This window comes from Babylonia areolata, chromosome 9 (genome assembly GCF_041734735.1).
Source record: "Babylonia areolata isolate BAREFJ2019XMU chromosome 9, ASM4173473v1, whole genome shotgun sequence".
NCBI lineage: Eukaryota > Metazoa > Mollusca > Gastropoda > Neogastropoda > Buccinidae > Babylonia > Babylonia areolata.
The window spans coordinates 38292181-38303908 of record NC_134884.1 but is presented as its reverse complement, the minus strand read 5'-3'; the positions used below and the strand labels follow the sequence as shown (position 1 = coordinate 38303908).

General features: G+C 40.0%; 1 protein-coding gene across 1 annotated transcript in view; it reads left to right on the top strand.

The window, feature by feature from the left end:
- Nucleotides 1-11183, top strand: part of LOC143285860 (WD repeat-containing protein 88-like) — an 18416-nt gene extending 7233 nt beyond the window's left edge. The window contains exons 5-11 of the mRNA XM_076593296.1: nucleotides 199-325; nucleotides 1124-1237; nucleotides 1920-1990; nucleotides 4302-4384; nucleotides 6696-6764; nucleotides 8251-8343; nucleotides 10124-11183. Coding sequence (XP_076449411.1) covers nucleotides 199-325; nucleotides 1124-1237; nucleotides 1920-1990; nucleotides 4302-4384; nucleotides 6696-6764; nucleotides 8251-8343; nucleotides 10124-10255 — 689 coding nt within the window. The 3' untranslated portion in view covers nucleotides 10256-11183. The remainder of the gene's footprint in view (nucleotides 1-198; nucleotides 326-1123; nucleotides 1238-1919; nucleotides 1991-4301; nucleotides 4385-6695; nucleotides 6765-8250; nucleotides 8344-10123) is intronic.
- Nucleotides 11184-11728: the final 545 nt, after the last annotated feature.

Genomic DNA, 11728 nt, shown 5'->3' with positions numbered 1-11728 from the left:
TGACAGGACCATTCAAGAATGACAGTCTCTTACACGCTTTGTTCAGATAAGGTCTGACGCAATATGTATCAATTCATCTGTGTATATTTATATATATATAATATATATATATATATATGCTGACTGTTAGTATTATCATTTTTCAGAAGAAGGCATCAATGTTCTGCTTGCATTGATTATATGCTGAATAATTTGCAGACTACCACAAAAAGCAGATAACATCATGCTGTTTTTCACCGGATGACACAAGAGTGATTACAACGTCCACAGATCGCACAGCCAAATTTTATGATCTGAAAACAGAGACGAGTACCATCAAATTGGAGTGGGTACCACCTTTTTGGAAAGAAAAGAAGTTTATATGTGCATGAAGGCTGGTGTTGTGTTTATGTTAGTGTATGCTTTTATTGTGATACTCTTGTGTGTGTGTGTGTGTGTGTGTGTGTGTGTGTGTGTGCACACATGTGCGCGCTTGTTTGATATCAGCATGTTTTTCACTCACTATAACATCGGATGTGTGTGTGTGTGTGTGTGCACGCACGTGTGCGCCCTTGTTTGATATCAGCATGTTTTTCACTTAGTATAACATTGGATGGAGTCTGCTTAATTAATGTGAATTCCAGGAGAGAAGAGAAATAAAATCTGTTTGTGTTGATTTGTGTTTGTGTTGGGAAATAGCAGAGAAACAGAGCATCAGTTGAGAATACAAAAACTTGCTTGTGTGAACCAGGTTATAGTGTTCTCCATCCATGCTTGTGTTACCTGGACAACAATCGGTGTATGTTATTTGTGTGTGTGTGTGTGTGTGTGTGTGTGTGTGAGATAGATAGATAGAAAGAGAGAGAGAGAGAGAGAGAGAGAGACTTTCTTAGCTGGAAAAAAAAGGGGGAGGGAGGGAGGTAGAGATTTTTTTTCTTCCATTGGTGGAATTGTCTGTGTTTGCTATTCTTACTTATGTTAAACTATGTTTGCTGTTCTTATTTATGTCAAACACTTACACACACATTTTTGGTGAACTGGCTCTGGTCTGATTCTAATATCTCAAGACAAAACACAGGCAAGGTAGCTGATTAATAGCACACTGAATTATTTCATATGAAAGCTGTCCAAATTCATGTTTCAGGGGGCATGATAATGCTATCTCAAGCTGCTCCATTACATCTGATGAGCGAAAATTTGCTACAGCGTCATGGGACAAAACTATCCAAATTTGGGATATATCCACTGGCATGTACAGGTAAATAAAACATTGTTTTTCATCTTCTCTGTTGTCATATGAATTGTTGTTGTACAGATTAACCAGTTGAATGACTATAAGATATCTGCTGATGTTCTGAAAAGTATTGCTACAGTGCCTATAAGACATCCACTGATGTCCTGCATATGTTCTGATTTTTATTTTGATTTGGTTCAGTGCACATAGACAGACTCTGAATAGTTAGTTTAAAAGAGCATACATCAGGTAGAAGACCCCTTTCTTTTCCATAATAATTTGTAATTTGTTCTAGAATTTTTGTTGTTGTTGTAATTTATTACCTCTGAATCCTCAAAATTCCCTGGCAAAGGGAGAGCACATTTTTATATATACAAAATTCTCTGGTACTCAACTGGTTAAGAGTGAGGTAGGTGTGTGTGTGTGTGTGTGTGTGTGTGTGTGTGTGTGTGCAAAACAGAATCATCTAGAATATTACATAAACCAGAGTGATTAAGAATCTTTCAACAGTTTAAAAATGCCACAGCTGAAAATGAAAAGAAGTAAGAAATGGAGGGGGCAGTTCAGGGTATAGCAAAATCAGAATCAGGATTTTAAACATGGATTATTTATACATATTTCTTCTACTTATACTGTCAAGAATATACCAAAATAAAACGACATTCTAAGTTGATGTCAGTAAACCATTCCTTTCTGTCTTTCACAGATCCAAAGGTCCAACAGTGCTGAAAGGAAGCCATGATGGATCAGTGACCTCATGCACTTTCTCTGATGATGGTATCATTCACATATTTTAGAAAATAGATAACTAAAAACAACAATAAATAAACATATTTTTCAGACTTGCTACTTAATTACTTAATGTCTGTTATGCCCTCTGGCATGTGGGGGTATCAATGAAGAACCATCTCCTCTCTTGTCTGTTTTTTGTCTGTGCCCCTTCCTATCTCTGTGGCTGCCTTCACCTCTACACTCCATCTCGCTCACTATGATCAGCATCGGATCCACTCCACTTACGCATACCCAGATTCAAACTCTCGACTGTTGGCCGCTGTTCTTTCTCTGCCTCTGGACCTTGCAATTGGAATGAACTTCCTCTTTCGCTTCATCAAGTCTCCACACTCAGCTCTTTCAAGTCTGGCCTTAAAACCCACCTCTTCCCAAAATAGCCTCCCTTCCCTGCCTCTTCCTTGTCTTTAGTTTCTCCAGTTTTAGAGTTATGCGTGCGTGAGAATGATTGGTGCGAAAGTGCTTAGATTTGTCTATGCACAAGATTCAGCGCTATATAAGTACCATTATTATTATTATTATTATTATTATTTTGGGTCAGTCTCTGAATGGTACTCCATTCTGTGTGCTTCAGGGTTAATCAGCCTGTAATTGCTTACAGGGGCATAACCACAGAATGATGGTCTTTTTGTATTTGAATTTGTATTGCTTTTTTATCACAACAGATTTCTCTGTGTGAAATTCGGGTTGTTCTCCCCAGGGAGAGTGCGTCGCTACACTACACCGCCACCCATTTTTTTGTATTTTTTCCTGTGTGCAGTTTTATTTGTTTTTCCTATCGAAGTGGATTTTCTACAGAATTTTGCCAGGAACAACTCTTTTGTTTCCATAGGTTCTTTTATGTGCGCTAAGTGCATGTTGCACACAGGGCCTGGGTTTATTGTCTCACCCGAATGACTAGCGTCCAGACCACCACTCAAGGTGTAGTGGAGGGGGAGAAAATATCGGTGGCTGAGCTGTGATTCGAACCAGTGCGCTCAGATTCTCTCGCTTCCTAAGTGGACGCGTTACCTCTAGGCCATCACTCCGCTTCTGAATCCTAAAGTTTAAAAAAAAAAAAAAAAAAATCAGGGATTTAATGTGTTTCAGGGTCTGGCCTTGCTCTTCCCATTGGATAATAACAATGATGATAATAGTGAACACTAATTCAGCACTGTTTCTCGAATACAGTTCAAAGTGCTATATGTGCACAAAATGCTTTAATAGTTAAAGTGAAGAAATAATAAAATGAATCAGTTTGCACACTCACAGAATCTGAGCCAACAGCACAGTCAAATCTGAGGATGACTAGGGACTGGCCAGAAGCCAAAACACTGCCACACCAATATGCTTTTGGTGGGGTTTGAACCCAAACCTTCTGAACATTGCTCTCTGACATGAACCACTCTGCCATGGCTGCCAGTTACTCATCAAGGATATTGTAATAGTATTCTATGGTTTAGTGCAGTTCAGTTACTCAAAGATGAGTCACTGCATTCAGACAAATCCATATGTGCTACACCAGATGCCTGGCCAGCAGTGTAACCCAATGCACCTAGTCATGCCTTGAATGGGAAAAAAAAAGAAGAAAAAAAAAGATACGTATAAACAAATAAATGAATACATCATTAAAGCAATGAATACATAAATAAAACAAAATTGGTATTAGAATAAAATCAAAATAGAATGAAAATAAAAAAGCACTTAGATAATTCTATGGAGATTTACTCTATTGTTTGTGACTGACAAACATTGTAGATATAGAGTTTTTTTAAAAATTGTGACGGATTTGGTTGCTCCCAGGTCAGTGTTTAAACTGGTGAATGTATTGTGCTGATCGACAAAAGGAAACCGATTCCACTACAACTTGAGAGGCAGTTTGAATGGAAATGTATTTCCTGGCAAGTTAATAACTATTACAGTGACATGGAAGCGGATTTCTTTTTGACAGGGTTAGTTTGCGAGGAAATACATTCCAGTCATACTTAATGACAGTTACTGAACTGAACAGAATTCCATTTCATATCAGTTTGTGTATGTGTGACAGTTATAGAACTGCAGGCATGATGAAATGAGTTGCTGAACTGAACAATATGCTGTTTTATTTCAATTTGCATATGTTGTGTGTGTGTTTGTGCATGTGTGTGTGTGTGTGTGTGTGTGTGTGTGTGTGTGTGTGTGTGTTGTGTGTGTGTGCACATGTGCGTGAGTGTGTGTAACAGCACAGCAGTGTTATAAGTCTTCAGGTTGGACTAAATGACAGTAACTGAACTGAACAGAATGCAATTTCATATCACTTGTTGTGTGCGTGTGACTACAGGCTTACAGCTGGTGTCAGGATCGGCAGACATGAGCATTGTGGTGTGGGATGTGGAGAACTCTGTACAGAAACTCAAACTTCAGGTGGGGATCCCAATTTGCACAGAAGGTGCATGTATGAGCATCTTGCACTAGCAGACTTATGATGAGTAATATTTTGCATTAGCAGACCTATAATGTGCAATGTCTTGCATTAGCAGACCAATTATCATGTGCAATGTCTTGCCTTAGCAGACCAACAATGAGCAATATCTTGCATTCACATAGCAATAATGGGCCATATTTTGCATTTGTAGACCAGTTATGTGCAATATCTTGCCTTAGCAAGTGCTCATATCATAATCAGCAGACCAGCTATATAAGTACTCCTATCCTATTTAGCAGACCAACAATGTGCAATATCTTGCTTTAGCAGACCAATGATGTGTAATATCTTGCCATAGCAAACCATTATGTTATATCTTGCATTTGCAAACCAATAATGTGCAATGTCTAGCATCAGCAAACCAATAATGTGCAATATCTTGCATTACGGACCAATAATGTGCAGTATTGTGCTTAAGCATATCAATAATGTGCATTGTCTTGCTTTAGCAGACAATATACCTGTCTGCGTTTTTGCTGTATAATCCTACTATTGAGACCCATGCTTGCATTTATGCTTGTGTGATTCTTTGGTGTAGTTTATCAATGTTCAGGGGTTAAAAAAAAGTGGGGGGGGGGGGGGGGGGGGGGGGGGGGGGGGTGGGGGGGGGGAGGGGTGAGGGGGTAGCCTTCCCTACCCATTTATCTCAAGTCTTCAAAAGTTTATCCACATTCAGGTGTTAGCAAAGAGGGGTAGCCTCCCCATTTATCCATCTCTACTCAGTTGGAATAAAAAACGTATTCATGTTTGGGCAGTTAAAAAAAAAAGAAAAAAAAAAGAAGAAAAAAAGTGGCAGCCTACCCTATTTTCGAATCCCACCTTATTTATCAAACTCAAATCATAGGAGGTTTATCCATGTTCAGGTGTCAGTGAAGAGGGGCAGCCTCCCCAGTTATTATCTCTCTGTTCTTTACAGAAGTTTATCCATGTTTGGGTGTTAAAAACAATGGACGGCACCCCCCATTATCCTTCTCTATTTTTTAAAAATATTTTTTTTTATAAGTGTATCCAGATGTGAAAAATGTGCTTTCTGTGTTGTATCATCAGGAGGAAGGTGGCAGAATGGTTAAGATGTTCATCTGCCAATACAAAGAGTCCGTGAGAGGGACAAGGTTCTTCTTCTTCTTCTTCTGCGCTCACTCGTATGCGCACGAGTGGGCTTTTACGTGTATGACCGTTTTTACCCCGCCATGTAGGCAGCCATACTCCGTTTTCGGGGGTGTGCATGCTGGGTATGTTCTTGTTTCCATAACCCACCGAACGCTGACATGGATTACAGGATCTTTAACGTGCGTATTTGATCTTCTGCTTGCATATACACACGAAGGGGGTTCAGGCACTAGCAGGTCTGCACATATGTTGACCTGGGAGATCGTAAAAATCTCCACCCTTTACCCACCAGGTGCCGTCACCGTGATTCGAACCCGGGACCCTCAGACAGTCCAACGCTTAAACCACTCGGCTATTGTGCCCGTCTGGACAAGGTTCAAATTCCGTTCTCATCCTTTCTCCCAAGTTTTTTTTTTTTTTTTGCTGCCCCACTAATCATCTGCACCGTTTCAGTGGCATTACTCCCACGCTGCTCATTTAGATTCCCCCATACATGGCCACGCCCGGGTTCGTCCGTCGCAGTTCCAGCGTCAGCAGTCCACAGGGAGCCATCGATGTTAGGTCGCCAGGAGGCCACACACCAGAGGAGACCCTGCGCTGCTGCTGAGTGCTTCGGTGGTGTTCAGTGGTGCCTGTTCTGATTTAACGTACTTAGGACACCACCTACTAAGCCCCCTACTAACGACAATAATGGCTTAGTCGTGGAGCCAGACTGAGTGAGCGTCCCTCCCACTTTCTCCCAAGTTTGACTGGAAAATCAAACTGAGTGTATAGTCATTCAGATGAGAACGATAAACCAAGGTCCCATGTGCAGCATGCACTTGGTGCACAGAAAAAAGAACCCGTGGCAACGAGAGTGTTGTCCTCTGGCAAAATTCTGTAGCAAGAAATCCACTCTGATAGGTACACAAATTTTTATGCATGCACTCAAGGCCTGACAAAGCGCGCTGGGTTATGCTGCTCGTCAGGCATCTGCATAGCAGATGTGGATTTGTCGGAATGCAGTGATGCCTCCTTGAGAAACTGAATCTTTGTAGCATAGTGACTGATCAAAACACCATGAAAAGCTTTGATTGGCTGATGAGGATTATCTGTATTTTTCCATGATGCGTGTGGTGATGTGTGTGCATGTGTGCGCAGGGTCATGCTGATTGGGTCACCGATGTGCACTTCAGTCAGGACCAGTGCTGGATTCTCTCCTGTGCCAATGTAGGATGTGTATGTGTGTGTGTGTGTGTGTGTGTGTGCTTGCGCATCTGTGTGCTTGCATGTGTGCATGTGTGTGTGTGCGCAGGTGTGTGCTTGCATGTGTGCATGTGTGTGTGTGCACAGGTGTGTGCTTGCATGTATGCATGCATGTGTGTGTGTGTGTGTGCTTGCGTGCATGCATGCGTGTGTGTGCGTGTCTGTGTGTGCGTGCATTTGTGTGTGCATGTGTGTGTGTGTGTGTGTGTGTATGTTTGGGATGGGGCCTGTCTTGGAGTCTGTGACACTGAAAATTGTTGCATGTGCATTGTGTTTCTGTATGTGTGTGTGTGTGTGTGTGTATGCATTTGCACGCTGGTGTTTAGTTTGCGTGTGTGTGCATGTGTGCAAGATTTTTAATTTTTTTTTTTATATCCTAAAGTCTTACCCAAACCTAGGGCAGACACTCAAGGCCTGATCAGTGAGCTAGGTTTATGCAAAACAGGCGACTCTGACACTTCTTGAAACTGAGACAGTAGAATGTTTAAGAAAAAAAAAAGAAAAAAAATTCTTTTTTCTTTTTTTTTTTTTTAACAGCAGATGTGGTTTAGCCTGACACCTTGAAACTGAGACAGTAAAAAAAACAAAAAAAACAAAAAAAAACCCCACCACTTTTAAAAAAAAAACAAAAACAGCAGATGTGGTTTAGCATACATGAATCAGTCCGCATACTTAGATAACTCCTTGAAACTGAAACTACAGATTGTTTATTATATTTCTTTTTTTCTGAAAAAAAGACAAAAAAAAAGACAAAAAAAAGACAGGATGCCTCTTTGTTCTTGAATGGTTTACAGCAGAAGCAAAAGTGGCAGCATTTAAAAGTGAATCACAACACAATGTGTGCGTTTAGAATTTTGCAATGAGGGTAAAGTGTGGACTTAAAAATAGGCTGCTGTGTATGTTTTCTTTTAACCCATCGACTACTAAACCTTGATGGAATGATATCAGTGTGGTTCGAGTTTGAAGTGTGTTAACTACTTTATTGTGTACTTACCAATAGAGTAAATTACAAAGGTAATGCAGTCCAAAGAGGACATCCTGACCTGTAAGCTCTGTCTTATCTTATTGAGGTGACAGCTCGAAAACTGAAAAGCGTGCTCATTGGTAGCAGTCATGGGGTTAAACACTGTATGACATGTTAACAGTGATTAACATTACATCATTATACAATGGGACAAAATGTAACGCCAGCTATCAAAATTCATCAAGTTACAGTACACATCTCAAACCTTTACTAACAATTAAGTTTAGGTTAGGGTCATATTTGACAGTTCCTGTTCTGCTGTACCCACTGGTGACTTCAGCACACGTTGGTATGACTTGCAGTAATGTCAGTGCATGCTGTGTATCATTCTGTCTGGCTTTACCTGTGTATGTGTGATCTTTGGGTTTTTTTTGTTTTTGTTTTGTTTTACTTGAATGCAAAGGATGTTTGTGTTGTGCTGTGCAGGACAGCACAGTTCGAATGTGGAACATTGAGGAGTCTGACCAGATCCCCATCGTCATGGAGAACAAACGTGCACAGGGCTTAAAAGTCACCAAGGTTAACATTATTTATAATAACTAAGTTACCAGAGTTCTTATATTATTACTAAGTCACCAAGGTTCTTCTTCTTATCATAATCAAGTCACCAAGGTTTTCGTTATTATTCTTATGAAGTCACCAAGGTTCTCATATTATTATCAAGTCACCAAGTTTCTCATTATCATTATTATCAATTCACCAAGGTTATTATTATTAGAATTATGAAGTCGCCAAGGTTCTCAACAGTAATATCAAGTCACCAAGGTTCCCATTGTTACTATCATGTCACCAAGGTTTTCAATATTATTATAAAGTCACCAAGGTTCTCATTGTTACTATCAACTCACCAAGGCCCTCAATATTATTATCAAGTCACCAAGGTTCTCATTGTTATTATCAAGTCACCAAGGTTCTCATTGTTATTATCAAGTCACCAAGATTCTCATTAGTATTGTAAAGTCACTAATGCTACCATTATTTTTTTTATCAAGTCACTAAGGTTCTCATTATCATCAACTCACCAAATTACTATTATTTGATAGTCACCAAGGTTCTCATAAAGTCACCAAGCTTCTCATCAGCTCCCCAAGGTTCTCATTATTATCAAATCACCAAGGTTCTCTTCATTGTCATTAACTCACCAAGGTTCTCATTATTATCAAATCTCCAAGGTTTTCTTCACTGTCATTAACTCACCAAGGTTCTCATTATTATCAAATCACCAAGGTTCTCTTCATTGTCATTAACTCACCAAGGTTCTCATTATTATCAAGTCACCAAGGTTCTCATTATTATCATCAAATCACCAAGGTTCTCATCATTGTCTTCAACTCACCAAGGTTCTCATTATTATCATCAAATCACCAAGGTTCTCATCATTGTCTTCAACTCACCAAGGTTCTCATTATTATCAAGTCACCAAGGTTCTCATTATTATCCAAAAAAAAAGAAGTGAGATATATTAATTCAATAACTGTGTGCACTTTCTTGAAATCTATCTGCATATATGTTTATCCCACACACACACACAAAAAAAAAACATTGTAAAAATGCTCAATTATCAAGTCTAAAAAAAAAAAAAAAAAAAAAAGGTTAAGATTAATTCAATATTTGTCTACTGTTTCTTGAAATCTACCTGCATGCATGTTTTACTTTTGTGCAGAACAGAACTTATGCTGTGTATGAGGTGTCAGACTATATAAATAATAATGATATTATCATTATATAAAATAAATCCCGTTATCAATATTTTTTGTCTCATAGAAAAAGGCAAGACCAAGTTTCAATTTGAATCAACAAATTGACCGCTCGTGAAAAATAATTGCTGGAATTGATTCCTTTTCTAATGTTCAGCAATGAGTGAATGTGATCTTATTTCTTTCCAAATCATGTCTTTGATGAGAGGGCAGAGAGTTAGAGAGAAAGGATGGAGATAGGCAGCCACCCACACTAGCAGGAATACACAACAAACTTTTTCTATTAGGCAGATTTCTCACGGTGTCCAAATAAAGTTCAATTTTTTTTTTCCAAGACCATTTCCAGACCAGACTGAATAGAAAATTCATCTGCTACACCACTGACGGAGGAGATGGGCAGATATTGTTTTAACAATGTTCTAATTTACATCACTTTTTTTTCTTCTTTTTCTTTCTAATGCATTTAATGGTACTGATAGTGATTTATTAACATTCCAATACTTTAACATCCCTGGAAATAGTTATCTCATTTTTCCAGTGCTTTTCTGGTCTTCCATGACTGTATGAACCATATGACAGGACTGGCTACTCTTGTGTTTCAGTGTTCCAGTTGTGGAAAGCCGTTCTCCATGTCAGAAGTGGACAACTTCCGGGATGTGACCCTCTGTGTCTTCTGCCGTCTTCAGAGTCCAGAAAAAACATGGCTGTCCTTCCGAGATGAACCGGAAGTGTAAACCATTTGTGCTTTGTCCATCCGCCCAGACAGACATTGAACAAAAGTTTTTCATATATGCAGTTTGTGAGCTGCAACTCCCCATGTTCACTCTTACCTGTGAGTGGGCTTTACGTGAATGACTTGTTACCATGTTGCATGGGCAGCCATACTATGTTTTAAGGATATTTTTGTTTTTCCATAAGCTACCCGATACTAGCATTGATAACAGGATCTTTCAAATGCGTACTGTTCTATGCATTTGAAGATATAGGGACTAACAGGCCTGTACATATAAATTATATTGACCTGGGAGATCAGAACCCCCCCCTCTCCCCCACCAATTTCCATTCTTAACCCACCAGGTACTGATACCAGTATTAACTCAGGACCCGTCCGATTGAATGTCAAATGTTCCAGCCATTCAGCCAATACACCTGTCAGACACAACTGTTTATGACTGTTGTCACGTTTATACTGCTGCTGAAAATTCAAATAGGGGATGGGTATAGGGGTCTGTCCTGCATGTAAAATGTCATGTTAGTTATGACTGAGGCAATTAGGCAAGGTTCTCGCGAGACATGCCAGGAAGGTGCATGTCTTTTTACCACCTTTTGCAGGACTGAATCCTGATCAAGGTGGAAAAAAGACATGCACCTTCTAGCAAGTCTCATGAAAACCTTGTGTAACTATCAGTCTTGCTGGTCAATGTGAGATGAAGCAACTTCGTGGCAAGTGAAGGATAAAATCGACTTCTTGCCTCATGCCCGTTTCTTTGCCCTTGTATTTCTCACCCTGACTCTCCTGCTGCTAGCATTTGTCACTGTCACTGACAAAGGCAGGGGAGGGTGTGAGGTACAGGTGTGGGGTGTTACTGGGTTGCTGTTGGTTGGAGGTCCATGCTGATCTGTACAAAATGTTTGAAGTTTTTTTTTCCATTAAATGCTGCAGAAAATATGGGAGGTGGTGTCTGGTGGAGGGAAGCATGAGGAGTGAGTGAGGGGTGTAGTTTAGAGAGGGGATGAGAAGAAAGGAAACTGAGGTGGTCATGTTTGTGTTGACTTTTTTTCAGTTGTGAATAGCACGGCACACAGAACCTTATCACTGATATGAAGGGCAATGGGAGGTGAGACGTGAGAGAGACACAGAAAAGAAGGGGAGAGAGAGAGAGACTTGGGAAGAGAGAGAGACAATGACAAATGTTTTATTGAGGGTAGAATGGATAAGCTGGAAGCTTCTTTACACCATGCCCTCACAATATGATAAATGAAATAAGTGAATAAATAGAGAGAGAGAGAGAGGGATTACAGTCAACGTACAGGAGGGGAGGGAGGGTGGTGAGGGGACTGGGAAGTGCTGCAGTGATGTTGACAGCTCTGCCAAGGGGTGTGGAAGGGTGAGGTGTAGGAAGGTTGGGGAGTGGGGATGGTGGGCTCTGCCATTGGGTATGTTGCTCTCTTGGACAGACTACACGAACGGGTATGTGTTTTTTCCT